Here is a 27,597-nt window from a genome sequence, read left to right on the forward strand (position 1 = left end):
CGTGGCTCTCTGAATCTGAACATGGGTGCATGCCTCTGACCGTGTGCTCGGTTTGTCGAAGCAAATGGTCAAATTGCCACATACAGGTTGTAAAATAAACAGACATAGACCCCTTTTAAGCTGAATTCATTTAGTACTCCCATTCCCTCTGTGTTTCCCTCTCATGTCCTCAGTTTTTAGTATTTGGGGACTATGTCTGCTATTTGGAATAGTTCCTGGCACATCATAGGTGCTTAATAAATATTAGTTGAATCAATGAATGAAAACTGACATTTGCCTTGGGGGGCGGGCAGCATCTTTCTATGTTCTGAAACTATTTTTGTTTCCCAATTAGAAACAATTCAGGCCAGGAGCTGTGGAAGGACTGAATCTCCTTTTTACAGGCCTGAGAACAATGACTTTAAGATGTAGAGAAATGAGAGGTGCCTGGGTGGCTCGGTCGGGTAAGCGACCGAGTTCAGCTCAGGTTGTAATCTCATGGTTCCTCAGTTCCAGCCCCACATCGGGCTCTGTGCAGACACCATGGTCCCTGCCGGGTAGTCTCTCCCTCCCTCTGTCTCTGTCTCTCTCTCTCTCTGTCTCTCTCTCTGCCCCTCCTCCTGTGCGTGTGCACTCTCTCTCAAAATAAATAAACTTAAAAAAAAAATAAAATGGAGAGAAATGAAAGAAGAAGGGATGGCTCCACCGGAGCCGTCTGTTGCTTTTTCTGTCTCTGAGTGTCTGATTTTGGCTCTTTAATATAGTGGATTTTTCCATCCAATCAAGTGAGACAGTGTTACAGCCTTGCTTATCGATTCCAAAGAACCGTCACAGAAAGGCTCCCATTTGACCCTTAGAGTGCCGCGAGGGCGAGGCGGACGCTTCAAGTATTCCCTCTGTTTTCATGCGCGTTCCAAAGCAGTTCGCTGGTGTTTCCAGGCGAGTGCAAGAACCAAAGTGAGCAGCTCGGTCTCGTTCCCAGTGCTTTCCACAGTGCACCAGGTCACTAGCATGATCTCTTTTGAGGAATTTCTCGGGTATATTAACACTCAAGGGCAGGATACAAACCAAAATTTTTCTATAGTGCCAGAGAATTCCATTCAAGAGAGGTTTTCTTTTGTGTGTTTTCATTTTGGCATCGTTAGTTAGAGGAGATCATCGAATGGACTTGGCAGCTTTTACCTCGAAAGACAGGCAACTCAGAGTGTGTAGCTGCAGGTAATTATTAGAGTTATTTAGACTTAATTCCATGTTTCAGTTAACTCAGTGCTCACTGCCAGCCCTCTCGTACAAAGACTCCACATCCGGTACTCGATGCTTTTATCTTTTAGTGGACTGGATTACAGCTTTGGTTGGATTTTCTTGCATATTTACCAATATGTTTCTGTTGCCATTCCTTATGAACAGTAATTTGCCTGGCTCTGAGATTCTTGGATCACATCCTTTTTCCCCCAGTTCTTTAGACACGTTGCTTTATTATCTTCTAGTTTCTGGTGGTGCTGAGAGGCCTGAGTCCAGACAGATTTTTTTTCGCCTTTTGCAGATGGCCTACTTGTTTGTCCCGGGCACTTGTGATTTCTTGTGTGTCCTTGAAATCCATGACTGGATTCGAATCTCAGAATTGACCGTTGTCTGTTGGCTTTTTCTGATCCGTGATGAGTGTTAGACATTGTCATTGGGCCTTACGACATGTCTTAGCAGTGTATTTGTTCTCTTTAATAATTTGCCCCTCTATGGGTTCTGTGTTACCTGTCCTTCACATTTATCTTTCCTATGACCGCTTTCATCCCCTTGTCTTTCTTGATGCTGTGATATTTTTCACCTCGGGTCTGATCCTTCATCTTCTGTGGCATTGACGAGAGGCGTTGCTGCGCACAACGTGAGTTCCACTTCTGTTATGCTTTCTTTCTTTTTTTTTTATCTGTTTCTTAGCTCTGTCAGCTTTTTTTTTTTTTTTTCATTATGTTGTCCTCTCTGACTCCTGGTTTCATTTCTTGGAAGCCTGAACTGTGTTGTCTACAATTTTCGTGGTTTCTGAAGTCATTCTGTTTCCAGAGTGTACTTATCTGTTGTGTGGTTCCTTCCTTCCTTTCTTCTGGGTTGTTTGGCTCTTTTATTGTTTCACAGGTATCGTGATGGGTGTCTCTGCTTATTATTTGTCTTGGCATGGGACCAGTTCTGGCTGCCCAAGAAGAGTGTGGAGAAATCCTCCTCGACTCCTCTTTTCTCAAGTGAGACGTGTTTGAATGGTCACCTTCGCACTAGATGTTGATGGGTTGTAATGGTGGAGGCGGTTCGTGTTTTTCAGTCTGCTAGTTGGATATGGGGGAAGAAGGAGTTAAGCAAAGCCTCTTGGGACATTTTGTCTCCCAAGTGCCTTCCGTGGACGCTGCTGAATCCCCTGCCCAGCCGGGGGAAAGGAATTCCCTTTGAGCTTCCCTATTTCCACTAGGTGTCGCCCTAGCAGGAGTGTGGTGGGTTCGTACTTCTGCTGTGCCGGACTGTCTGTAGTCAGCATGTGTGTGGTTGGCTCCCGAGTTCTTATTTCTGTCCCCCACCCACAAATGGAGCAGCTGCCATCTCCCTCTCCCCTCCCAGGTTTGCTGGTGGAAACGTGCCCGTGCGGTGTGCGCTCAGCTTCTCCTGACTGCCGCTGTCCCTTGTTTCTCCAAATTAAGAAACGAGCGGTAGAGTCCTTTGGAAACCTCTCCTGAACTGCCCAGCAACTGTGGTCTGCTTGACAAATGCGAGAACCCTCCTTTGATTAGTCTCCAACTTTGTTGTATCTGTCAGATACTCCCCCTGGAGTCCTTGGTATGGGGTGGTGGCTTTTATTAGTTTCATAATGGCCAGCTTCTTTTTCAGTCTTTGCATGTGTGTGTTGAGGGGCAGGAGCCCTGATACAAACATGTGTTTACTCTGCCATCTTTCCCAGTGGTCCAGGTGCTTAAACATTGACTTTGAAGATAATGTCCTTCATGGTCATAATGTGTATGAAAGTAAACAGAAGGACCCAATATTGCTAGCAGGAAAGGACCATTAATAACTTAATCAATACAGGATTTTTGTTTATTGTTCTATGTGGAAAGATAACTTTTAACTCAGGTTCCTGTTCCATTGATTAGAGATATCAGTACCTTCTGGTTTGAAAATAGGGGACGATGTAATGAACTGAAGAAGTTATCAGCCACTGACAGTTATTAATTGGTTCATTAAATATGGTAGACTAGCACATAATCAGAGTTAGCAAGAGAAGCCGAAGCTGTTTTCAGTTAATAGGTTGCTAGTCCAGCTGTCTTGCTGAGGGTATTAACCCTGGTGAAAGCTCGATCGTGACACGGGTTTTCTTACCTGTCTTTTCATTTCAACGCATTTTAAAATTTGGTTCATAAATAGGGAGTGAAGTTCTCATCAGGATTATTTTTGTTATTCATGAATATCCTTTGAGATGGTGTGTAGGTCTGGGGCCTACTACAGAGGCACACGAGTTAATGATTCTAGAGTGCGTTTACAGGTGAACGATGGGGTGGGCGCTCTACTGGGGCTGTTTGTAGGGTCGAAGCTTCCTTGCCTCCGTGGCCAGCGTATTCCACTAGGCAGACTTACCTTTGGATCCCAGGATAATGACCAAGGAGCGTGACCGACAGCCTTGCTCTGTGACCAAACTCTACCGTGCAGTGCCTTCCACTAAAGTCAGGGTCTTTGCCCTGTTTCTGTCCTGGTGTGAAAGGGAAAATTGAATATGTGCCTACGCATCAGGGATGAGTGAAATGAAAGTGGTAGACAGGAGTTGTGTAAAGGGAAGCCGTGTTTATTCTTCCATTTCGGTAATGAGTGTCTGCGGGGTGCTAGAAACTGTGCTAAGTGCCGGGCACGTGGCACGGAGCATAGCAAATGGAAATCCCTCCTCATGGACGCCACGTTCTAATAGGGGAAACAGACAAGACACAAAACAAGGAATGTTTCTGGTACAATGGAGAGATGAATACAGTGGAGAAAAAGAAAGCCGGGGGGTGAGGGGACGTGGGGCGAGTTAGGGGGCTTCAAGCCCTGTAAACGTTGTTTTGGTCAGGGACAGGCGTTCTCCTTAGATGAGGAAGTGTTCATGATTCCGGAGTTCTTGTCGCCTTTGCATCCATTCCTCTGCCCTGGAGGGCCGTCTTCTGTGTCTGGCTCTGTGTGGGGCCCTGCAGGGGACCCTGCCCAGAGCCGGAGCAGCCCTCCAGGTACGCACAGCTCCCGAGCCTGTTGCGTCTCCGTGTGTGGCTGACCCAGGAGAGACCCCGGTCAGGTGGGAAGAGCCAGCTTTCACGATCCGCTTTCATTGAATGGTGTGGGCTGTTGTTCCCTCATAACACAAATGCGATGACAACAGGTTCCAGATGTCTTTTTAGGACTTTAGAAATCATGATTTAAATACACTTCTAATATATGGACGCCGCCGCTAGAGTTAAAATAGCAGCTCGCCAAGAGGAAAGACAACTGGCTGGCTCAGTTGGTAGAGCATGCGTGCGACTCTTGATCTCGAGGTTGTGAGTTCAAGCCCCACGTTGGGTGTAGAGATGACTTAAAAATAAAATCTCGTAGAAAAAAGGAGGAACCCTCTTTACCATTTCCACACTGGTTTTAGAGGTAGAGGGATTGTCCAAGAAGGCTTCCCTCTCAAGCCCTCAGGTTGGCATTAGCTGTGGTCACCCCTAAAAATGAAAATAAAATGACAGCAGTATCCTAGTCACAGAAGCCTCGAGAAACCTTTGTTTCTGCGTTTCCATCGGTCTTTAAAATAGGGACATGAATTGCCCATGATCCCAGTGACAGGGTCATTGTGGCCCGAACGAGGGCCGCTACTTGTGTTGTGGCGCAAGGTGGCTCTCTAAGGGAGGGCCAATTTGTCACCCTTTAAATGGACTCACTTGCATATAAACAAAAGCACCCTAGGGCCTCACTCCTGAAAGCGTCCCAACAAATGTCCCCTATGGTTGTGGGCCCACAGTAGGAGAGAGCCCGCCCCTCCGTGCCTCGTACGCCCGGGCGGCGGGGTCACTCGCTGGCACTGCACCCTTTCCCTCCAGCACTGTGGTCGGCAGGGCCGCTTCGCCTCCGGCCTGGAGCGACTTCGGCCTCCGATGGCGGCCACGCAGCTCTCGGAAGCGGCAGGGCTCCAGGGCTCCAGTGCCGTGGTCCGGTGGAGACCGTTGGGAATATTTTGTGTGCGGTTTTTGGAAATGTTAGAGAACCGAGGGGTCGATTGGCGGCAATACTGCATCCAGGAAGCTTCCGGCGCAAAGAGTATGAGAACTTAACCTGCAGAATATTTCTCTGTTCTATAAATCTCTCAGTGACATTTGGATTAATCAAGCATAATTAAATGTAGTTAGATTTTTGTCAGATTGTAGTTCAAAATAATATTCATCTATGGAGAGGGTAATATATTCTGTAGAAATTTTATTAAGCACTTTAGTTAAGCAAACACTGAGGAGAACAAAATCAGCCTCAGGAAGGTTAATTACTAACAAAACAGAAAGTATAGTAGATTATGTAAATCATTTTAATTTTGAATACCATGGTGTGAGCTCTAATTTACATAGAGAGGTATTTTAGATTTGTTTTTCATATTTTCCAAAAGTACAGAGTTGGAATTGCGCTCTTTAAAGGTTCCAGTCGCTGTAGGTTTCCATTCAGTTTGCTGAACTTCTTCGTGTTTTCGTTTCCACAAGTGAGAAACTACGGCCGCGTTCTTTAAAATGCAGCCGATTATCTCTGTATTCCGCTAAGTTCGTTTCAACCGTAAGAACTGTATTTTCATTTCTGTACCTTTAAAGAGGTCATCTTTTGAAGAGCAGTGTGAGGAGGGAGGTTTGTGAAGGCATCCCGCCGTGCCTGGCCTCTCACTAAGTGAAAAGAGATTTTTTTCAAACAGGTAGATTTAAAGAGTTTAGACTGTGCTGATAAATCTTTTTATTTTAAATAATTTCTTTCAGGGGAGAAGTAAAGAGACCAAATCGATGTTTCATGGTCTATTTTTTTGTACTCCGAGGATGACAGTTTCACTACCCTTGCAGGTCTCAGGGAACAGCCTTTGTTAAGAATCCCCACGGAAATCTCTGAAACTGTATCACGGTGTGTTTAGATTTGACAGTTCTTGTCTAAATTTCTGGAACCAGAGTTTCAAAAGTATTGTCATCTCAGGAGCACGAGATTACCCAAGAAACTTGAGCCTCACCCTTATCACCACTGAGATTCTATGTACTCTGGGCCTTTGCATAGTAAGTGACACCCAAACGTCCTTTGTTTAGTAGCTATACAAAGGTCTCTCTATCACACTTACTGCGATGTTCATAGAAAAACCCTGCAGTTTGATTTTGTTTGCTGAGTTTGCTTCTTGGCTTTTCCAGTTTTGTACCGGATTCTGTTTTCTATTGGAATTGAATCCTTTGGGGATAATAGCATTTCATTTAAAAGAACGTTCCATTAAATACCTCTAACTTCTGCCGACCTAAAAGTGGCCTGCTATTTGAATTCACATACCTTTTGCAAATGGGCCAAAATAGCACCAATGTCCAAGAGCATATATACAGTAAGCGCTGTGTTGCCCTACGGTTAGCAAAGGAAAGAAATGTCCAGTTCTGGCACGTAGGGCTGGTTTCCCAGCAGTTCAGTTCATCTTTCCCTTCCAAACTGGTCAAAAATAGCCAGCTAAGAACGGAATGCATATTACTGACACAACTACTTCATGTTTTAAGATCATCTTAACCTTGAGATTCTTTTTGAGAGCAAAGCAAAGGAATCCTGACATTCAACACGAACTCTGTTTTGTCTCTTCCTATGTGTCAAATGTAAAAAGACAGTTCCAAAAGTTAGACCTGATTGGAAGCCAAAGGCATTCGTTCCTCAGCCACGCCACATGTAGCTGACAGGAAGAGTTTGTGAAAACAGGCGGGAGGAGTGTAAAATTTCGTATTGTTGTTTATAATGCACCATGGTACCACTTTCTTATAAATTCCATTTTATTTTTGTCCTTCGATCCGTTATAACCAGGGGAAACGTCAATCAGTATTTTAAAAGGCCCTATATTTACATTAAGAACTGGCTTATGCCTGTATCTGACAAACTGCTGGGGTTGCTCTCCGACGTGTTTAATTAGAACGGATGCTTTAGAATAGCTAGAGCCGCAGCCTGTCACTGTGGGGATCTGAAAACGGGAGAACCCTGCCACTGCAGAGGGAGCAGGCCGCATCGCTGTCGGGAGGCAGAGTTTGCCTGGCTGGCCGCGTGGCCGGCGTCAAACGTGAAACAAGAGGCTGTATGTGCTGGCTGTTCCCCAGCCGCCTATGTGACTCTTCCCCCGGGGAAAGCATCACACAAAGCGCTTGGGTATCTTGCTTTTCACTTGTAAAAGTTCCTGTTAGAGCTGCCACGTGAATGTGCACGAGTCATTGTGCATCTAATTAAAATCATTCCTTAGACCGAACCACACTAAGTGCATCTTGACTCTGAGTAGACAGCCAAGGCAAGGTTGAGCTGGAAACTATAAGGTACTGGGTACTTTAAAACTTCAGGCTGACTTCCTTGGTGCCCCCTCCCCCGTTTCCATCCTCCTCGCCATTACAGCGATTACTCTGTTACGCTGCGCTGCGCCAGGTCCGAATGCTACGCTCTGATAAAAAACCCGGCTTGCTCTTGAGCGCATCCTGAACAACACGACACGTGCTTTGGCGGAATAGAGCATACCGCTTGAGCATTCTGGCCAACCTGATCTCTGCCGAGTTCCTTGGTGTTGAAGCGATTTGAAGTTGCAATTTGCCGCTTCAGGTTCACGGAGACACCACACACCATCTGTTGCTCTGAGTTCACGTCCTCACAAAAGCACACAAGCGCTTGCAGCTTAAATATTTTCCAGATTTAGGACCCGAGTTGCGAATACTTCAGAAATGCTTGAAGAAAATAGGAGAAGTCATTGCGGGGTGAAATATACCATCGTAAACACAGCTAATGCTGCATTTAAATGTAGTTCCTTGCTTGGCCAGTTTGTCATCACGGCTCTTTAACGCACGCAAGCGGTGATTAAACTGGAAACTGTAGCTGATTTGACAAGGGAAGAATATTCACTTACACGAAATAAAAGTTCTTTACGAGTCTTGTACCTCCACGTCCAAATCTGACCTGGTTCGTTTTGCGTATCTGTCGATTCTGTCACGGCGATAGATTTACGTGCGTGTCCAGTGCTCACGAGCTGCCTTGGGACTCATAGAGTGCAGCCCAGCCCCCTCGTGTTCTGTGCTGTTCTGTGGCCTGGCTGGTACACGCTGTCACGAGTGGAGGATGACACTGCCTTGAGGCAGTTCGTCACCTCACGTGCTTTGGAGAAAAGTGTTCTGTTGTTGGGATTGTTGGAAAAACACAGCCAGAGGGGTGTGTGGCTTAGATAACGTTCCCTGTGAGTTGCAGAGCCATCTGCGGTGTGTATCACAGCCAAACTAGTCGCGGAGCACGGGGACAGTTCTGTACCACCGCCATCGAACAATAAAACGGTAGTTGTGATTCACTGCGTGTCAGTGTGGTCTTTTCCTGAGCTCTGGCCTGTGGTCTCATCCCTCCCACCCGTGAGCCTTGCCGTCTCACTTTCTGCAATTCGATACATGAGCAGCACCAAGCACCTTCGTAAGTTGCTGGGAGTGGACAAGGACCCTTACCTAAATGCTTATGCTCGATCGGAGGAAAAATAGGTTATTTGGATTCTTGGCAGCGGGGAACATCCTGTTGGCAGAATAAAGGAGCTCCTCACAGTGTATAGTTTTAACGATATTTTTCAAACATGGATCAGGGAATGGGGACCGTATATTGTCCACGCCCGACACTTTTGGCAGTGAAAAGAGCACTATTAATAATTATACACTAAAGCATGTAAACACGTGCAAACCAGGACTGTGCTGGGCGAATCGGGCCTAACTGGCCATGGACCACCTACACCAGAATCACACAGAGTGCTGGTTAAAATGCAGATCCCTGGGCTCTCCCTCAGCTCTATTCATTCAGATGCTCGGGGCCGGAGGCCTAGGAATCTGTATTGCAACAAACGCCACAGAGGAATCCTTTAGAAAGTGTAATTTGGGAACCGTTGCCATATGGAATACGCGGAAGAGAAACAACTTGGAATTTGCAATTAAAGGGCCGTTGTTTCCATGGTGTCTTTTGAGGATGTGGCACAGCCCGACACCAGGACCCAGCGCCTCCGAGGTCATTTGGCTGCAGTTACGGGCTTCCTGAATAATGACTAAGCGGTGTGGTCTTCGTGGTATCTACCAATATGTCGTTCTTCTACTAAACCGTCAATGGTGAATGGCTGTCTTTCTAAGACTTGAGAGTACCTACCTGCTGTCTTGTAGATTTCTCGCTAAAAAACAAACCTAGAAAATTTGAGGCAAGAAACTTGGGTGTAAATGATTCTTGGGGTGTTAATATCAGGGAATCCACACATTAGCCTCCATTCTGCTACCAGCGAGTCGTTAACTGCATCTTGGTTTCCTTGTCTATAAAATTAGGGCGTTGGACTATATGGCTCCAAGGTCCTTCCCAGGTCTGATATTTTATGGCACTCTTTAACACCTAAAATAGGAAGCAGGTACCACCAGCTGCTTTCATGCTGTGATACATTTTGCCCAAAGAATACAAAAGCAGTGGCTCTCAGAAGCGATCGTGGTTTTAGTTCACGTATTTAAAGTATCTGTCCGAATTTTACCAAAAGTCAGCCACTGTGTGAGCCCATCACTCACGACCGGGGGACTAGCATTCTTGTCGCAGTCACTCCTCCCCTGTTTTGAAATCATAAAGTAAGTATGGTTTAGACTCACAAAGAGACCCTCCAACTCAGTGTCTATGGTTCTGTGAAGCTGCTGCAGTGCATTGCTCTTGGATGTACGTTTTGACTTCCTTGTCATTTATTTCAGGGTTTTCCAATGACTAATGCATGTTTGCAAACGATCACGCGATCTCTTCAGATGTTCCTAGTAACACAAGAATGTACTCTGGGAACACGAGTAAATCATAAGGCGTCGTGTAGGAGGGGTTGCCCCTGGGAAGGGTGCGTGTAGACCACTGCCTGCCAGAGCTCTGTGATGATGGGAATGTTCTCTATCTGTGCTGTCCATTATAGTCGCCCCCGTCCACTTGAACACTTAAAATGTGGCTAGTTCAACTGAGGAATGGAACTGTTTATTTAAATGGGATTTATCAAAATTTAAATAGCTACTTGTGGCTTGAGGCCATCATGTTGGACCTGGCAGCTGTTGAATAGCCATCACATGTTGTTGAATTGTTCTGTTAACACCGAGCACCCATCTTCACCAGCCACTGGAATGGGTGCTTAACAGTACTTTTGTCATTTCTTAATGTTGGTCTTTTTTTTTTTTAATTTTTTTTAACGTTTATTTTTTTTTTTTGAGACAGAGAGAGACAGAGCATGAACGGGGGAGGGTCAGAGAGAGGGAGACACAGAATCCGAAACAGGCTCCAGGCTCTGAGCTGTCAGCACAGAGCCTGACGTGGGGCTCGAACTCACGGACCGCGAGATCATGACCTGAGCCGAAGTCGGCCGCTTAACCGACTGAGCCACCCAGGCGCCCCTTAATGTTGGTCTTAAAACGAATCCTTTGCCTACTGCCCACTGATGACACTGTTATCAACATAATAGTCTCTCTTTGGATAAGAAAATGAGATTTAGACCACATTTCTGTCACAGCGGTATGGCAGATCATTTCTCATCTTTGTTATATGAGCCATTGATCACAACCTCTGAATCCATTACTCTCTGAGGCTCACTTTGTACCCTGAGTTGAGGTATTAAGTGTAGCCCAGAGGGTCTCAACCTGGGCTTGTTGGAATCGGAGTCCTGGGCCCCACTTCGGATCCATTCTGTCAGATGGCCTTGGGGACATATTCTTAAGAGTCCCCTAGGAGATGCTAACATGGGACGGACCTGGTTGAAAACCACTGGTAAGTCCAAACCTGCCTAGGAGAATCGTAGGTGGCAAGCAGTGGCCAAGCCTGTCTCCTTGACACAGAGCAGGTCCTAGGGGCCTTGCAGTTGTATTGATGTGCTGTTTAGCAGGTAATTTGAAAATACTCAGAACAGACAAAAAGGCCTTGATTTGAATTCGGGGCAGCTGAGCAGCCTTGCTGTTTCTTACTGTGCAAGAAACTCTAAGTTAGGCCAATGGTCTTCTCACCGTTCCCCGGCATCGTCGTCTGAACAGCCCTCTCCAGCCCTCAGACAAAATAAACGCGTTAATGCTTTCAGTAACAGTGATGGGTGCAGAGCTTTCCACGGTTCCTTAGTAACAGCTTAATATAATAGTGTAATTATTTCCAAAGTTAGAGTTAATTATTGTCACCTTAGCACAGTAACTGGAACAGAGCTTCCTATACGACAACCGCTCTTTTCCTAGGGCTTCAACTGGCAACAAAATGGCAAGTTTACGGGGGCAGATACTGCCCCGTTATCCAGGTGAGAAAGGCCCGTCAGTCACACTGCAATCGAATTTAGGGTGAGGCCTCGAATGCCCATGTCACTCATCAAATAGTTCTGTCCAGATAAGAGAGTTCAAGTCTTCGGGGCGAGGCTCCACACCTGTTGTTAGGGCCTTAAAGGAAAGTGTGTGCTGATGCCTTGGGACTTCGGTAGCTCACCTACAGCTGTACTATTCATGGGCCTAGCGAAGGCACAGCAATCATGAGCCTCCTCCATTCTGCAGTCCTCAAAGAGTGGTTTCTAATAAACAGAAAGTCTACTATTTTTTTTTTAAGTTTATTTATTTTTGAGAGAGGCGGAGGATGGTCAGAGAGAGAGGGAGACACAGAGTCCGAAGCCGGCTCCAGGCTCTGAGCTGTCAGCACAGAGCCCGATGCGGGGCTCAAACTCACAAACCGTGAGATCATGACCTGAGCCGAAGCCGGACGCTTAACCAAGCGAGCCACCCAGGTGCCCCGAAAGTCTGCTATTTAAAATCTACTTATTTTCCCCTACTCTGAATAAGATGTGGCAGTCCTTGCACTTGGAGGAAGAGCACCCCACACCCAAAGAGATTAGTAAAATATTGTGAAATTAGTTGTTCGTAAAAGCACTGTAAAACTCTATTTGGCACAATTAGAAACTTAGACTGTTCAACAAGGGCTCAGGAAAGTCAAAGGTAGGGCCAGTCAGGAGAGGCCATAGTTGAGAGTCAAGCTACCGGGCTTGAGCTGAAATTGGCATGGGGGATGAGACTGTGTCCTCTTGAATCTTTGTGTCCCCAGGACCTAGCAGCTCACTCAAATGTTTATCGAAAGCTCCAGACAGGAGTGCAAATGCTCATGGAAGGCTCCAGTGAGAAAAGAAGTTACTCTAGAAAGGAGTATGGAGTAGTCTGATGCTGGATGGCTGGAAGTGAGTTCTAGCTTAAAGTGGTCGTGGTCAACTTCCAAGGACCAGAAGAAGAAAAAAACACAAGCCAGGTGGAGAATAGGCAGGAAACCGATTCTGCCCAGCAGTCAGAAGCTGTATTCCTGAGCCTGCTACAGTAGGAACGTATCCATTTGATCAAAAACTTTGGTTAGCTGCCCTTTTACTCCTTGTCTTCTTGAGACTGCCAAGTATGAATTGGAGGATATATACAGAGAATGGGGCGGGGAAACTCTTAAACTTCCTTCTCTATCAGCCATGGCTCCATGTTTGTGAGTCGAGGACCCACCTCCACGTCTCTCCTCATGGACCAATTAGCATGTTCATTTGGGTCAGACATCTCCCATGATACCTATTCTGTGCTTCTCTTGTGGATATCAAGACTTGGGAGAAACCTTTTAAGCAGGTTCATCATGAGTAGATACAGGAATGTTAAAAAGAGGAACATGAATCTATCTGCATAGGGGTTACTGTTCCTCAGCTCAGGAGCTGGAAAAAGGTTCAAGGGTTTATGACCATTGTCTTTAGTCACCTTGTGGTAGACAGCATAATGGCTCCCCAGAGGTGTCTGCATCGTAATCCTCGGCATTTGGGAATATGTTGTATTACGTGGCAAGAAGGAATTAAAGTTGCTGACGACCTTCAGATAGGGAGATTTTCTTGCATTATTCAGGTGGGCAAATGTAAACACAAGAGCCCTTATAAAGGCAGAAGGCATGTGGGAGTAGGGTTAACATGAGAAAGACGGCACTGGCCTTGGCTGGCTTTGAAGATGGAAGGAGGCCACGAGCCAAGGAATGCAGGCAGCTTTTAGAAGCTGGAAAGTGCAAGAACACATCCTCCCTAGAGCATCCAGTGCGGCCAACATCTTAATTTTAGTCCAGTAAGACCCGTTTTGGACTTCTGACCTCCAGAGCTGTGTTGTTTTAAGCCGCTGAGTTTGTTCCAGAAGTAGGAAACGAATATATACCTCTTCAGCTTCTTTCAGCTCTTATTGATCCCTGGGTACCAGGTATGGAAACAAAAAATAGAGTCAGTGACTCTTGTGTTCATGTTGATTTGTGGTCAGACCAGTGAATGGCTTCTTGTCAACATCTGTCCAGTGGAATGGGACTACCAGGCAAGAAAGACTGGTTCTCTCGTCAAGCTGTGTAAGCAGTCATGTCCTGCCACGTGCATGGCAGAAGATGACAGGTTTTCTTTGAACTTGGAAATTTTCAAGTGACAAGTTCATTTGCAAGTATAATTAGCTGAAAAGGTCCCTGTGGAAAGGGTAAAGTATCCCAACTCTTTCAGGTATAGATTCATTAATTCTTTTAAAATGGAAGGTTACATATCAAATATTTTAGTTATGTCTAATCCCTCCATCAGAACTCCGCTTTTGTGAATACAGTACAGTAACCTGGCATGTCAATTTCCCTCCCTGCCCGCCCCCCCGCAGGAAAGAGAATGAAGGTAAGGAGAATAAAAATTGCTTGTAGGAGACAAGTCAACCCTGCTCTGAACAGTTCTCAAGCTTCCCATATTTGGTCAGCTATGGCAGAGACTCAGCTAACAAGGTCTTTTTTTTTTCTAGAATATAAGTTACAGCCGCACAGCAGGGCCTAACAGAGATCGATTAGTGCCTACAGATATTTATGCTCTTAATGATATTTTTGCATTTTACTGGTTTATTGGTTTTGACTCGATGACTTCTTAAAGAATTTAACCACTGGGTATACTTGGGGGTTTATGAATGGTCATGCTTTGTCTGAATGGCATCTCGGTGGGAGTCTTTTTATCTAATGGCTCCTACTGAAGAAGTTGCTTAAACACACAACTCCAATAACCCGCGAGGCCTCCGGTACAAGAGGACTCTGTGCGTGTGCGTGGTTTGTGTGTAAACATTTCTGACAGTGTACCTTTTTATCCTGGGGTTCTGTTTACAAAGGCTAATTGTCTTTGTAGCAAAAATGAGAGTCCCTCAACATGAATTTTACTGTGCTTTAGAATGGATTGCTTTTCTTTTGGGAACATGTCTGAGGTCTCACAAAGTCAAGAAGAAACCTGTAACTCTTGCTGTAATTACAGCCTGTCAAGAATGTGTCTGATCTGGGCAACAAAGCCAAGTAACACGGTCTATGAATAATAGGTATTCTGTTTTTAAGTGGATTCCCTTGCTGGACACGGGCCTGGCTGTTGATTCTAGAGTCCGGGCTACTGTTAGAAGTGTCATTTCCGAGCTAAACCTCCCCAGATGGAGTTCATTGAAACTCCCAAATTAAGCTAGTGGAGGGCACGTGCCCGGGTCTCGGCACTGCAGAATCTGCCTCAGTTGATGCCTTTGGGCTCCCGATGTAGTGCCTCCACCCCCGTCTCTCTGCTTCCGTCTTATCAGAGGCGCGCTTCCCCAAAGATGTTAAAGTGGTGGAGATGGCCACGCCGCCCCGGTTAGGTACAGGTGAGAAGCCCCCACCAGGTGGCAGGATGAAGAAGGTGGGTAGAGCCTGAGAGCCCGTGGAGGCCAGGGCGTGTAAGCGGCCACCAAAGAAAGCTGTCAGCTGTGCTGGGCCACCCCTCCAGCTCTCTGCTCAGTGAGAGGTAAGCACTTCCTCACGGTCACTTGGTGACAGCATCCTAGCCGGAGCAGCTTAGGGACACCGCGGGCTGTGTCATACATTCAGAGACCTTAACGGGCAAAGACCTCAGAAACCATTTCCGTCAACCCCCTCGTTTTACAAAAGCAGACACTGAGGCCACAGAAGTGAAGCGGTTTGGTCTCGGTCACGAAGCCAGTTAGCACGGGAACCTAGGACTCAAGGTCCCGACCGGGCTCCCTCCGGTGACCTCCCCTCCGGGTAGCCTAACTAGCTCGTCAGTCAGGTGTGGGCCCTTTGCCCCGAGCCGCGTCAGTCAGGTGTGGGCCCTTTGCCCCGAGCCGCGCAGCGCAGAGCCCCCGCCCTCTGAAGTCCCCTCTGAAGTCCCGGGGCCGCAGCTGGCCATGGGCGGGACGGCCGCCACACCTGGGTTTTTCCCCTCTGAGCTGGCACTCGTACACGCGAACGCAGAGGCACACTTTGAAGAAACACGACAAGCCAACGTGCAATTACGTGTCCCTTTATTTATAAACAGGTTGGGAACGCTGTGTTCCACTGGGGAGCGGGGGTGGGTCGGGGAGGGACGAGGGGGTAGGGGTGGAGGGCTGATTCCAGTAGTTCGCGTTATTCAGCACCAGAGCAAATGCTTGGGCGTAAGGTCGTACTTTAACCCAGACGAGTCTCCGTCTTCTTGTATGTACAGCAGAGTCTTAAGAGTGTGTGCTCTTCTTATGGCTTTGTCCCGGTGCACATCGCAGTGACACAACAAAAAACTCAATTCTAGAGAGAAGTAGAAGTTGCAAATGCCTCGTGAACTTATTCGTTTTTAAAAAGTCTGATGGCCAAGACTAGTGCTGAATGGATGCCTGAGGAACAGGAACATCTCTGCTCCAAACGGGCTCATCTGATTCAGCTGAGTCTGAGCCGCCAACTCGCTCGTCTCCCTGGGGTACACCTGGGTGCTAAAGGAAGTCCTGAAGCTGAAGAGAACACAGGCGCACGCTCGCTCTTCCCGTCCCTCCCTCTAGGGATGGACTCACAGTGACTACAGCCCAAGGCAAAGAGCAAGATCCCAAGCCCGCAGAGCAGGTCAGAAGGCAGTCTTAGGTCTCAGGGACGCTCGTCTTGAGGTTGGTTTCCTTTGCTTTTCTAAGGTCCTGGCACATGGGGGCGGGCTTGCCAGAAGCGGGCCGTTCGGTGTGGCTAGATTAGAGCTCTCCTGTGTTTTGAGCTGGTGGAAGGGTGAGTGTTTGATTTCAGGGCCCTGGGGAGAGGGTGTGGCAGCTGACGGAGAAGTGGTGAGCCGGGGGGAGCTGGGGAGGGCAGGGAACCCACACCCCGCACGGGTATTCACTAACCTTGGGTGTCTGTGAAAGGAAGCCTTCCTTCTTCACCTGTTAGGGGGTGAGTGACACTCTGAAAGGGAGCAGAAGGTGACTGCTCCCCTACTCTCCACCCTCCACCCTCGTTTTCGCCCGTCTTTGTAACCTGGCCCCCGTCTGCAACCCTCACTACTGTTCTCTAGTCCTCAGTCTAAAGCTTCCTCGCTTTTTCATTTCTGCTGGCCTCTTCGAGCCTGCACTTAATTTCTACATCTCTCACTCCAGTCCTGACTCACTCTGGGTCATTACTGTTGATTGGTCGGCCCGAACAAAGAGCACCCCCATCTCTTCCTGGGGGGTGGGCTGGAAGACGCTCATGGCCAGAAGCGCCAAAAGTTGGGCTGTTGGGCTGTGGAATCCCGCCCCCCCCCCCCCCCCCGCATTCCTTCTCAGTAGTCTCATGGCCTTACAACGGTGGGTGGGTGCTGTTGGAGGACAGCAGGGGCTCGGAGGGTGAGCTTTAGAACGGCTTGTGGGCTGTTGTGGCCCATCCCCGAAACATCCCAGACATTGGTCGTTTCCCATTCGCGGTGCTGAGTCTGAGTCACATAGGTGGCATCTGTCAGTACGCGGGAGAAGGCCCGCAGACGCGTAATCAGCCCGGATCGATCAGCCCCACATTATTTGCTTCAGAACACGACTCAGCCGAGGGCGGGCCTGCGCCGGGCCGTGCAGTAAGCACAGCAGAGGCCCGCCCAAGGTAGTCTCTCCTACACATAGAGCTCCTGAAGTGGTTTGAGAGCACGGGTTTCCTCTAACGTCCTTTGCGCTCTCGAGGCCCCTCTTCTCCCCTTTTTCCTCCCCCTGTTCTCCCCCACCTTGCCCTGCCCGGCTCTTCTCATCCTTTCACTGCAGCCGAGACGGGGTCTGGGCGCCAGTTTGCTCCAGCTGCATGAAGGAGGGGCGAGCGAGTGGGCACGACGGAAGCACGGGGCCTCACTCCCTCGGCAGGGTGACGCTCTGGGCCTTGACTACAGGCAGGTTCCCTCTAGAGTGCCGCGTCCCCGCCGGCTCTTTGTCCCCCACGACTGCTCAACGTTACTCTGGAGAGAGTGCCAGCAACGAGGGGGTTCCAAGCTCGCTCAGCCTCACGGTCTTGCTTCCCAGTAAACCCCACTTCTCTCCAGGTGGGCAGGGAGGTAGTTGAACCCCGACACCAGGGGGAAAGACATGCCACCTTCCTTCGTTGGTTGCCCCACTTCTCGCCCAGAAGGCTGGTTCCCGAGGCCTCGGAAGAGGGGTGTTTGTGGCATGAGAGATGCTGAGCTCTTCCCACAAGTTGCTGGTTCGGGCCTCTGCTCGGGCCCCAGCTGTCTCTGGCTTTACTGGGACCGGCGGGCAGTGCCTCCTCTACCTGAGAGTGTGGTTCTACATCCTGACTCTACCTGCTGCTTCCCGACCTGTCATTAGTGGCCAAGAAGTTCACACAACTCCACAGGAGTGCTTAGGGTCCTCGTCCCATTTGGCAAACCTAGGGCCGGGGTAGCGGTCTAACAACCTAGAGCATGTCTATGCTGAGATCAAACTGAGATTCCGACACTGCTCTGGGAAACTCTTCAGAGCCTCCCTCCAAAACTATTACGGGAGGCCACGAGAACAACATGCTCGATTCCTGGTTGGGACAAGACATTTCTACAGGAATCCAGGATGAGTTTTTGACAAAGTGCCCAAGTCACAAGGGAACCAGGTAGTTCATTAGACCGAGGATTTCAGCCAGGGTATTAGGGTGAGAGCAGGGGAGTGTACTGTAAAATGCTACCACCGTATATTCGTATTGCATATGGTCTACACCCTGGAGAGCGTATTTGGAGCATACATAGGACAGATACGTGCAGGTAGCACCCCCTATTGGTATACTATGTGGTTTGGTATATCAAATGGTTACTTGAGGTCTATGAAATCGTTAAGTGGTCAGACGTGGGAAAAGCCATTCCACAGTTAGCATCCTTTAAGGAGAAGCTCCAGGAGACCTTGAGCATCTGCTAAACTCGGAGCCAAAGCAGAGCAGCTCCTCTTGACATACGTGTGCACACACACATACACAACATGTTTTTCTCTGTTGCGTTTCCCACAGAGAAAGGTAATTTCTGGAAGGCCGTGAAGTCGAACCAAAGATGAAAAAATACAACCAGGAACATATTAGGCCTTACGTGGCATTCTCAACAAAACTGTCTTTTGGATAAGAAGTTAAGGTTCGTGCTAGGTGACCTTTTACGTGTCTGGCCTAAAGCGGGTCTTGATCTATGCACCACATTCCTGGAACTGGCAAGGATAGATGTGTTGCAACATCAGGTCTCCGTGGCTCAACTGAGAAGGTTGGAATTTGTCTTGAACTTGGCTATGTCAGAAGCACTTCGCCACCTCTACGGGAAACCATTTTATTCTGGCAGAGCTTGGGTGGGAGGAGGCAACGTGCAGGGCCCTCGTGAGCTGCAAGTAGCGGGTTGAGGGAATGGCCGCTTCCACGGGTGGTGAACTTGGTGGGGGCGGGTGGAAGGACCAAAGCAGAAGACACCCCACTGGGTGCAAGTCTCCTGGGGGTGCTCTGCATCTTTCCTTAGCAAGGTTAAAGTAGAGTGATTCTGGATGCTGCTAAGAAGGTTTGTAAAGGTTGTCCGGCTAGAACCCTCCATGCAGAGCCCACATGTTAGGCTGAGTGGAGACTGGGGGAGAGCTGGTCCCCAGGCCTTACCTTAGCTGAGCCGCTGCCCCTGCGACTGTGACCCTTCCAACCCCACCCAGGCAAGCCCGGTGACCCCGCCCCCGCCCCAGCCCGCGCGGGGTGGCTCTCATCTGCCAGCAGCCTTTACTTCTCATCCTCATCCCCCTCACTCATGCTGCTGATGGAGGCTGACGCTGCTTTGGGTGAGGAGGGGGGTGAGGTTTTGTTTGGGAGCCACGAGAAGGTGGGTGACGGGGAGCGGGACGGGGACCGGCTCCTGGTGGGGCTGCTCACTGGGCTCTGCTTCGGGGACAAGGCCTGCAGCATCCGGCTACTCCTCTCCTGGAACATCTGCTTCTAGAGAGAAAATGGGGAGAAAGGGTCTGTTAAGTTAGTCTTCCGAGCTGATGGCGAAACAGGGCAGGAAAGAGAGCTGGCACCCCACCAGGCAGGCACCCACGCCCCTGTACCACACTTGATGCCCGACACTACCCGCGGGGAGGAGGGGAGTGAAAGGCAGGGACGGCCAGACCCCGACACACAGATGGCCACTGTGCTGGCTGCTGGGACTCTCCTCCTCGCCTGCCTTGACTCCAGCTACCAAATGTAACTGGAGGGGCTGCGACCTGCCAGGCACATCGTAATGTCCTAGGCACGGAAGGGTAGGGGGACACAGAAATCCCTGTCCTCATCGATATGAGGAGGACTCCCATAGTAAACGAAGGGAATGAGATACGTGTATGTCAGATGGATGTACAGGGTGTGAGAAAAAATAAAACGAGAGGAGAGCAAGATGGGGGTGTGAGGTGGGGAAGCGCTGGGCAGCAAAGGTAATTACAGTGCTCAGCGAAGGCCACAAGGAGAGGCTATTTGAGCCAAGACCTGAAAGAGATGAGGGCCCGGGGCCTATGTGACTGGAAATCGGGGGCAAACACATTCCAGAAGGGAGCATGCGGTACATGTCCAGGGAGGAGAGAGGAGGCCATGGCGGCCGGAGTGGAGTCACCCCGGGGAGGAGGGGGTTAAGAGGAAGTCACCAGAGAAGTGACACAAAACTGTGTCCCGTCGGCTCTTGGTGGCTGTGTAAGAACTTTGGCCTTTATTCTGAGAAGAAAAACCTCGGGATAGTTCCTTGACCCCTGGAGTTCTGGGTCCAAGAGTCAGGAACTGTGACTTTGGTTTGAAAAGGACCACCCTGGCCGCACTGCTGGGAGCACACTACAGGGAACAGACTACAGTGGCAGGAGAGCCGGGGCTGGGAGAACGGGTCGAGCACACTGTTTTAAGAATCCAAGGTTACATGAGGTGAGAAACGGTTGGAGGCCCGGTAGATTTGTTTTCCCCGGATTTTTTAAAGTATACCTGACTTAAGGTGAAACCCACCCTTCTCAGCTTACGGTTCTGTGAGTTTTGATAAGCACCAGCAGGGTATGTGGCCGCCCGCACAGTCAAGGTCTTAGGAGAGTTCCATTGGCCACCGAGTTCCCACGAGATCCTTTGTCACCCCCTCCCCCAGCCTCCGGCAACAGATCAGTTTTCTGTCCCTACGGTTTTTGCCTTTTCCAGAATGTCCTCTAAATGGAATCATGTAGTATCGTGGTCTGGCTACACTTTTTTTTTTTTTAAATATAATTTATTGTCAAATTGGTTTCCACACAACACCCAGTGCTCATCCCAACAGGTGCCCTCCTCAGTGGCTACACTTTGCAGGTAGAGCCCCCAGGAGGCGCTGACAGGTGGGATGTGCGGTGTGGGAGGAAGATTGATCAAGCGACTCCAGCTTCTGGCGTAAACGACTAGAGAGCCAGCAGTGTCATTTGCTCGGGTGGGGGACTCTGTGGGTAAAGGGGGTCTTGGTGGTAAGACAGCTCCGGCTCGGAACCTCAAGTGACCGCTGGCTGGCGCTTTAAGAACTGAGTCCTTCCCTGACATGGTCCATCCGTCTGCTTCATGGGGAGCCCGGTCTGGGCTGGCGGCGCCGTGAGTGCTCTGCCCTTCTGCTCTCCGCCTGCAGCTCAGCCCCCCACGTATATGTACGTCCCATCCCCCCCACCTCGGAGCGCCCTGCCCGTGCTGCCTGGGCTCTATGCCTGGTTTGTCACAGAGCCTCCACCCCCAGCACCTCAGTCCGATCTTGGGATCCTAAACTGGCCCTGAGAGCCATTTCTCCAGTTAGCGATTTGAGACCTGGCTTGTCGTTCGAGTTACGCATTTTACAAACCACTCCAGAGCCCCCTGGAGACCATGTGCTGTACAAGCCGGGGCTTCAGTGATGTACAGGAAGGGGGGGGGGGGGGGTTGAGGTGGGAAGTGAGCCCATGAAGCTGGGGGAGGGGTGCCTTTCCAAGCAGAGGGCGCTAAGTAGAGAGGCCGAAGTATACTTCCTGGCCGACTCTAACCAGAGTGCCTATGGGGCTGATGGGGCCTTGGGGCTGCAGCACCAGGAACAGCTGGAATTGTTTTTATCCCTATGAGCCCCTGGAAGATTTTAATTAAGGGAGGGGTATCATCAGATGTGTGTTCCAGAAATATCTTTAGGTGGGAGCATAAAAGCAAAGCAAGAAACCATAAAGGAAAAGATCGGTGCTTGGCTATATAAAAGTGTATAACTTGTGTACCTCAAAAAAAAAAAAAAAAAAAAACCCATCATCAGATAAAATAAAAGGCAAGCGAAAACCCAGGGGGAAATTCTTGCAACATTTAACCATAAATAATGGATCTTTGTATATAAACAGAGCTTACAAATCCAAAAGATTAATGCAAAAACCTTGATAGAAAAACAGAGCATATGGCTTGTCAAGGCAATGCACAAGACTTACAAATGACCTATAAAAAATGTTCAGCATCCCTAGTAAACAAATGCAAAATGACTGAAGTGAGACGCCTTTTTTATATATCAGATTGTTAAAATTTTTGTCTTCCCAACATGTAAAAATTTTTTTCCAGTTTCATTGAGATGTAATTGACATACAGCACAGTTGAAGGTATACGGTGTAATGATTTTACTTACATATATTATGACATTACTACCACAATAAGTTAGTATCTGTCATCTCATACAGATAAAAAAGTTTTTCCTTGTGATGAGAACTCTTGGGATCGACTTTTTAATATATACCGTACGGCAACGTTAACTATAGTCTTCGTGCTGTATATTACATCCCTAGTACTTACTTATAAGTGGAAGTTTGTACGTCTCGACCACCTGCATCTGCTTTTCCCTCTTTTGCTCCTATCTCTGTTTCTGGTAACCACAAATCTGATTGCTTTTTCCTTGAGTTGTTGGGTTGTTTTTCTTACTCTGCTTGTGAAATCATGCATTTGTGTTTCTCTAACTTACTTAGCATAATGCCCTCAAGGTCCGTCCATGTTATCACAAATGGCAGGGTTTCCTCCTCCTTTCATGGTTGACTAATATTCCATTGTATACATCTACCATACTTTCTTTATCCATTCATCCACTGATACTTAGGTTGCTTTCATGTCGTGACTATTTTAAATAATACTGCTCTGAACATGGGGATGCAGATAGCTCTTTGGCATAGTGGTTTTTTTTTTTTTTTTCCTTTGGATTATATTCCCCAAAGTGAAATTGCTGGCTCATATATATGGTGGTTTCGGTTTTACTGTTTTGAGGAACCTCCATTCTATTTTCCACCATGGCTGCACCAATTTACAATCCTGCCAACAGTGCATGCACAAGGGTTCCTTTTAATCCATGTCTCACCAGCATTTGTTATTTCCAGTACTTTTTATGGTAGTCATTCTAAATGGTGGGAGGTAATAAGTCAGTGTAGTACTGATTTACATTTCCCTATTGATTAGTGATGTTGAACATCTTCTCATGTAATTGTTGGTCCTTTGTATAGCATCCTTGGAAAAATGTCTTTGTGGGTACTTAGCCCATTTTTTAAGTGGATTATTTGGGGGTTTTGCTATTGAGTTGTAGGAGTTCCTTATATATTTTGGATCTTCATTCCTTATCAGACACATGGTTTCCACATATTTTCCCCATTCTGTAGGTTGTCTTTTAATTTTGTTGGTTTATTTTGCTGTGCAAAAGCTTTTTAGTTTGATGTAGTCCCACTGATTTTTGAATTTGTGACCTGTGCTTTAGGTGTCCTATTCAAAAAATCATTGCCAAGACCCACGTAAAGGAGGTTTCTTCCTGTGTTTCCTTCTACGATTTTTATGGTTCCTGGTCTTATGTTGAAATCTGTAATCCATTTCAAGTTAAGTTTGGTGAGTGGTGTAAGATAGGGGTCTAATTTTATTCTTTTATGTGTGAATATCCAATTTTCCCAGCGCCATTAGTTGAAGAGACAGTCTTTATTCCATTGAGTATTCTTGGCTCCCTTGCATGGGTTTATTTTTTAGTTCTCTGTTCCAATGGTCTAGGTGTCTGTTTTTTTTCTTTTGCCAGTATCATACTCTTTTGATTACTACATATTTATAGTATAGCTTGAAATCAGAAGGGTGATGCCTCCCACTTTTGTTCTTTTTCAGGATTGCTTTAGGTTTTAGGGGTCTTTTGAGGTTCCACATAAAAATTAGGATTTTTTTCTCTATTTCTGTGAAAAATTCCACTGCAATCTTGACAGGGGTTGCGTTTAATCTGTAGATGGCTTTGGGATAGTATGGACATTATTAATTTTCTTCCAGTCTATAAACATTAATATTCTTCTAAAATACCTTTCCATTTATTTGGTTCTTCAAGTTTTTTCATCACTTTCTTATAGTTTTCAGTGTAGAGATTTTTCACCTCCTTGTAAATTTATTCCTAAGTATTTTATTGCTTTGTCTTGTAAATAGGATCGATCAGTTTCTCTTTCATGTAATTCATTATTAGCATTTTAAAAACGCTACTTATTTTTGTATGTTAATTTTATATCTTGCAACTTTACTGAATTTGTAGATTAGATCTAACAGTTTTTTGGTGGAGTCTGTCAGATTTTCTACATAGAAAGTCATGTCATCTCCAAATAGAGACCATCTTCTTCCTGTGCAATTCTGATGGCTTTTACGTTTTCTTCCTTGATTGCTCTGGCTAGATCTTCGGTAATACCTTGAATAGGAGGAGTGAGAATGGGCACCCATGTCTTGTTTCTGACTTGAGAGGAAAGGCTTTCAACCTTTTATCATGGAGTACCATGTTAGCTGTGGGTTTGTTGTCTATAGCTTTCATTAAGTTGAGGTACGTTCGTTGTATACCTAATTTGTTAAGGGGTTTTCTCATGAATGGATGTTGAATTTTGTCCAGTGATTTTTGTGCCCATTGAGATGATGAGATTTTTTTCTTACATTCTATCAATGTGATGTATCATAGTGACAGATTGACACCTGTTTAACCATGCTTGTATCCCAAAAGTAAATACCACTTGTTCATGGTGAAAGATATTTTTACTATGCTGCTGAATTCTGTTTACTAGTATTTCATTGGGAATTTTTGCCTCTATATTCACCAGAGATAGTGGCCTGTAGTTTTCTTTTAGTATTCTTTTCTGGCTTTGGTATCAGGGTAATGTTGGCCTCATAAAATAAGTTTGGGAGTGTTCCGCCTCCAAAACATTGAGGAGTTTGAGAAGGATTTACATTAATTATTCTTTAAATGTTCAGTAAAATTCACCAGTGAAGCCATCTGTTCCTGGGCCTTTCTTCCCTGTGAGGTTTGTTGATCACTAATTAAATCTCCTCACTAGTAATTGGTCTGTCACATTTTCTACTTCATCCTGATTCATTTTTGGTAGGTTGTATGTTTGTAAGAATTTTCCATTTCTTTTAAGTTTTCCAGTTTCTTGGCATATAGTCAATCATAGTAGCATCTTAAGATCCTTTGTGGCCTCAGTTGTAATGTCTACTTTTTTATTTTCATTTGTAATTTTGTTGATTTTGGTCCTATTTTTTTTTTTTTATTGGTTAGTCTAGCTAAAGGTTTGTCAATTTTATCTTTTCAAAAAAACTATCTCTTGGTTTGGTTCATCTTTTCTATTGTTACCTATTCTGTTTTATTTGTTTCTGCCAGAATTTGTTATTTCCTTCCTTCTGCTAAGTTTGGGTTCACTTTTTTTTTTTTTTTAAGTTCCTTAAGGCATAGCGTTAGGTTGTTTGAGATCTTTCTTGTTTCCTTAGGTAGGCATTTATTTCTATGAACTTCTCTTTTAGAACTGCTCTCTTTGCAAACCGTAAGTTTTGGTATGTTTTGTTTACATTCTTGTTTGCATCAAAGCATTTTTATTTCAGCTTTAATTTCTTCCTTGACCCATTGGCTGTTCAGCAGAGTATTGTTTAATTTCCATGTATTCATGAATTTTTCAGTTTTCCTCCTGTTAACGATTTCTACTTTGAGGCCATTGTGGTCAGAAAAGGTACTTGGTATGATTTCAGTCCTCTTGAATTTGCTAAGACTTGTTTTGTAACTTAACATATGGTATATCTTAGAAAATGTTCCATGTGTGCTTGATATGAATGGGTATTGTGCTGCTGTTGAATAGAATGTTCTATATATGTCTATTGGATCCATTTGGTCTTTAGTGTTGTTCAAATCTGTTTCTTTATTATCTGTTTGGATAATCTATCCATTTTTGAGAATGTGTCATTAAAGTCCCCAACTATTATTGTATTCCTGTTGTTTTCTCTTTTTAGCTCTATTAGTTTTTGCTGTTTATATTTGGGCACTCTGATGTTGGGTGCATAAATATTTACAATTGTTGTATCTTCTTGATGGATTGACGTCTTTATCACTGTGTAATAATTGTAAAAGACCTTCTTGGTTTTGTTTCGCCATTTTTGGATGTAAGTTTAGTGTGATATAAGTATAGTTAGCCCCTGCTTTTTTAGTACATAATTTGCTTACAAAATCTTTTTCCATCCCTTCACTCTCAGTCTATTTGTGTCTTTAAGACTAAAGTGAGTCTCTTGTAGGCACATCATTAGATGTTTTTCAAATTAATCCATTCAGCCATTCTATGTGTTTTGATTGGAAAATTTAATCCAATTAAATATAATTTAAAGTAATCACAGGTAAGGACTTGGGCCATTTTGTTAATTGTTTTATGGCTGTTTTTGTAGAACTATAATTACTTGTTCTGTATCCTGCTTTCTTTTTTTGTGTTTCCATGTCTTCTGGTATCTGTATGCTTTGACTTCCTTATCATGTACTTTTGTGTAATTACTCCAGGTTTTACCCTCGTGATTACCACAAGGCTTACATAAAATGTTTTCAAATTATAACACTCTATTTTAAACTGACAACAGCTTAACTTCAATAGAATTTCTAAAGTTCACACCTGTATCTCCACCCTCCCTCACATTTAGGTTATTGATGTTACACATAACGTATTTTTTATATTGTGTAACCAGTAACAGATTATTGTAGTTGTGGTTATTTTTACAATGTTTTCTAACTTTTGTTTATTTTAAAATATTTTTTACTTTAGAGAGAGAGAGAGAGCACGACTGGGAGAGAGGGGGAGAGAGAGAGAGCCTCAAACAGGTTCCATGCCTAGTGTTGAGTCTGACATGGCTCGATCCCACAACCCTGGGATCATGACCTGAGGTAAAATCCAGAGTCAGACGCTCAACCCACTGAGCCACCCAGGTGCCCCTGTTTTTTAACTTTTAAAATAGAATTGGAAGTACATTAAGCACCACCATTACCACATTATAGATTCTAACTTTGTCTATATATTTACCATTACCAGTAAGTTTTACCTTCTTCAGTTTTCATGATGTTCATTAGTGTCCTTTTACTCCTAAAACTCCCTTTAGCATTTCTTGTAAGGCAGGTCTAATGGTGATGAACTCACTCAGCTTTATTTTGGCGGCGGCCGGAGGGGGGGTGGGTGGGGGGGAGTCTTTATCTCTTCATCTCTGAAAGACAGCTTTGCCAGATACAGAATTCTTGGCTGACATTTTCTTTCCTTTCAATATTTTGGACATATCATCCTATTCTCCCCTGGCCTGAACCAATTTTGTTGAGAAGTCCACTGATAATCTCCTGATGGTTCCCTCATATGTAATCTGCCTCTTTTCTCTTGCTGTTTTCCAGATTTTTTTTCTTTGTCTTTGACTTGTCATAAAATTTAATTACAATGTCTATCAGTGTAGCCCTATTGGGGTTCATATTATTTGGGATCCTTTGTACCTCATGGATTGGGATGTCCAAGTCTCTCACCCGGTTTGGGAAGTTTTAAACCATTACTGCTTTAAATTTAATTTCTTTTTTTTTTTTTTCAATGTTTATTCATTTTTGGGACAGAGAGAGACAGAGCATGAATGGGGGAGGGGCAGAGAGAGAGGGAGACACAGAATCGGAAACAGGCTCCAGGCTCCGAGCCATCAGCCCAGAGCCTGACGCGGGGCTCGAACTCCCGGACCGCGAGATCGTGACCTGGCTGAAGTCGGACGCTTAACCGACTGTGCCACCCAGGCGTCCCTAAATTTAATTTCTGTACCCATTCCCTTCTCATTCTTTTCCTTCTGGAATTCCCTTAATACAAATATTGCTTGTCTTGATTGTATCTTTTTTTGTTGACAGAGAGAAAAAGAGTGCGTGTGTGGGGT

At 46.1% G+C, this 27,597-nt stretch overlaps 1 protein-coding gene across 11 annotated transcripts in view; it reads right to left on the reverse strand.

Moving 5' to 3' along the window:
• Window positions 1-15,495: 15,495 nt before the first annotated feature.
• PCYT1B (phosphate cytidylyltransferase 1B, choline) overlaps window positions 15,496-27,597 on the reverse strand; it is a 126,431-nt gene continuing 114,329 nt past the window's right edge. For 7 of the 11 annotated variants that reach the window (XM_045472144.1, XM_045472147.1, XM_045472145.1 and 4 more), the window contains one exon: window positions 15,496-19,392. In XM_045472144.1, coding sequence (XP_045328100.1) covers window positions 19,180-19,392 — 213 coding nt within the window. In that variant the 3' untranslated portion in view covers window positions 15,496-19,179. The remainder of the gene's footprint in view (window positions 19,393-27,597) is intronic. The other 4 variants (XM_045472146.1, XR_006710981.1, XM_045472148.1 and 1 more) reach the window with 4 other exon arrangements.

The sequence above is a fragment of the Leopardus geoffroyi genome, chromosome X (genome assembly GCF_018350155.1).
Source record: "Leopardus geoffroyi isolate Oge1 chromosome X, O.geoffroyi_Oge1_pat1.0, whole genome shotgun sequence".
NCBI classification, from domain to species: domain Eukaryota; kingdom Metazoa; phylum Chordata; class Mammalia; order Carnivora; family Felidae; genus Leopardus; species Leopardus geoffroyi.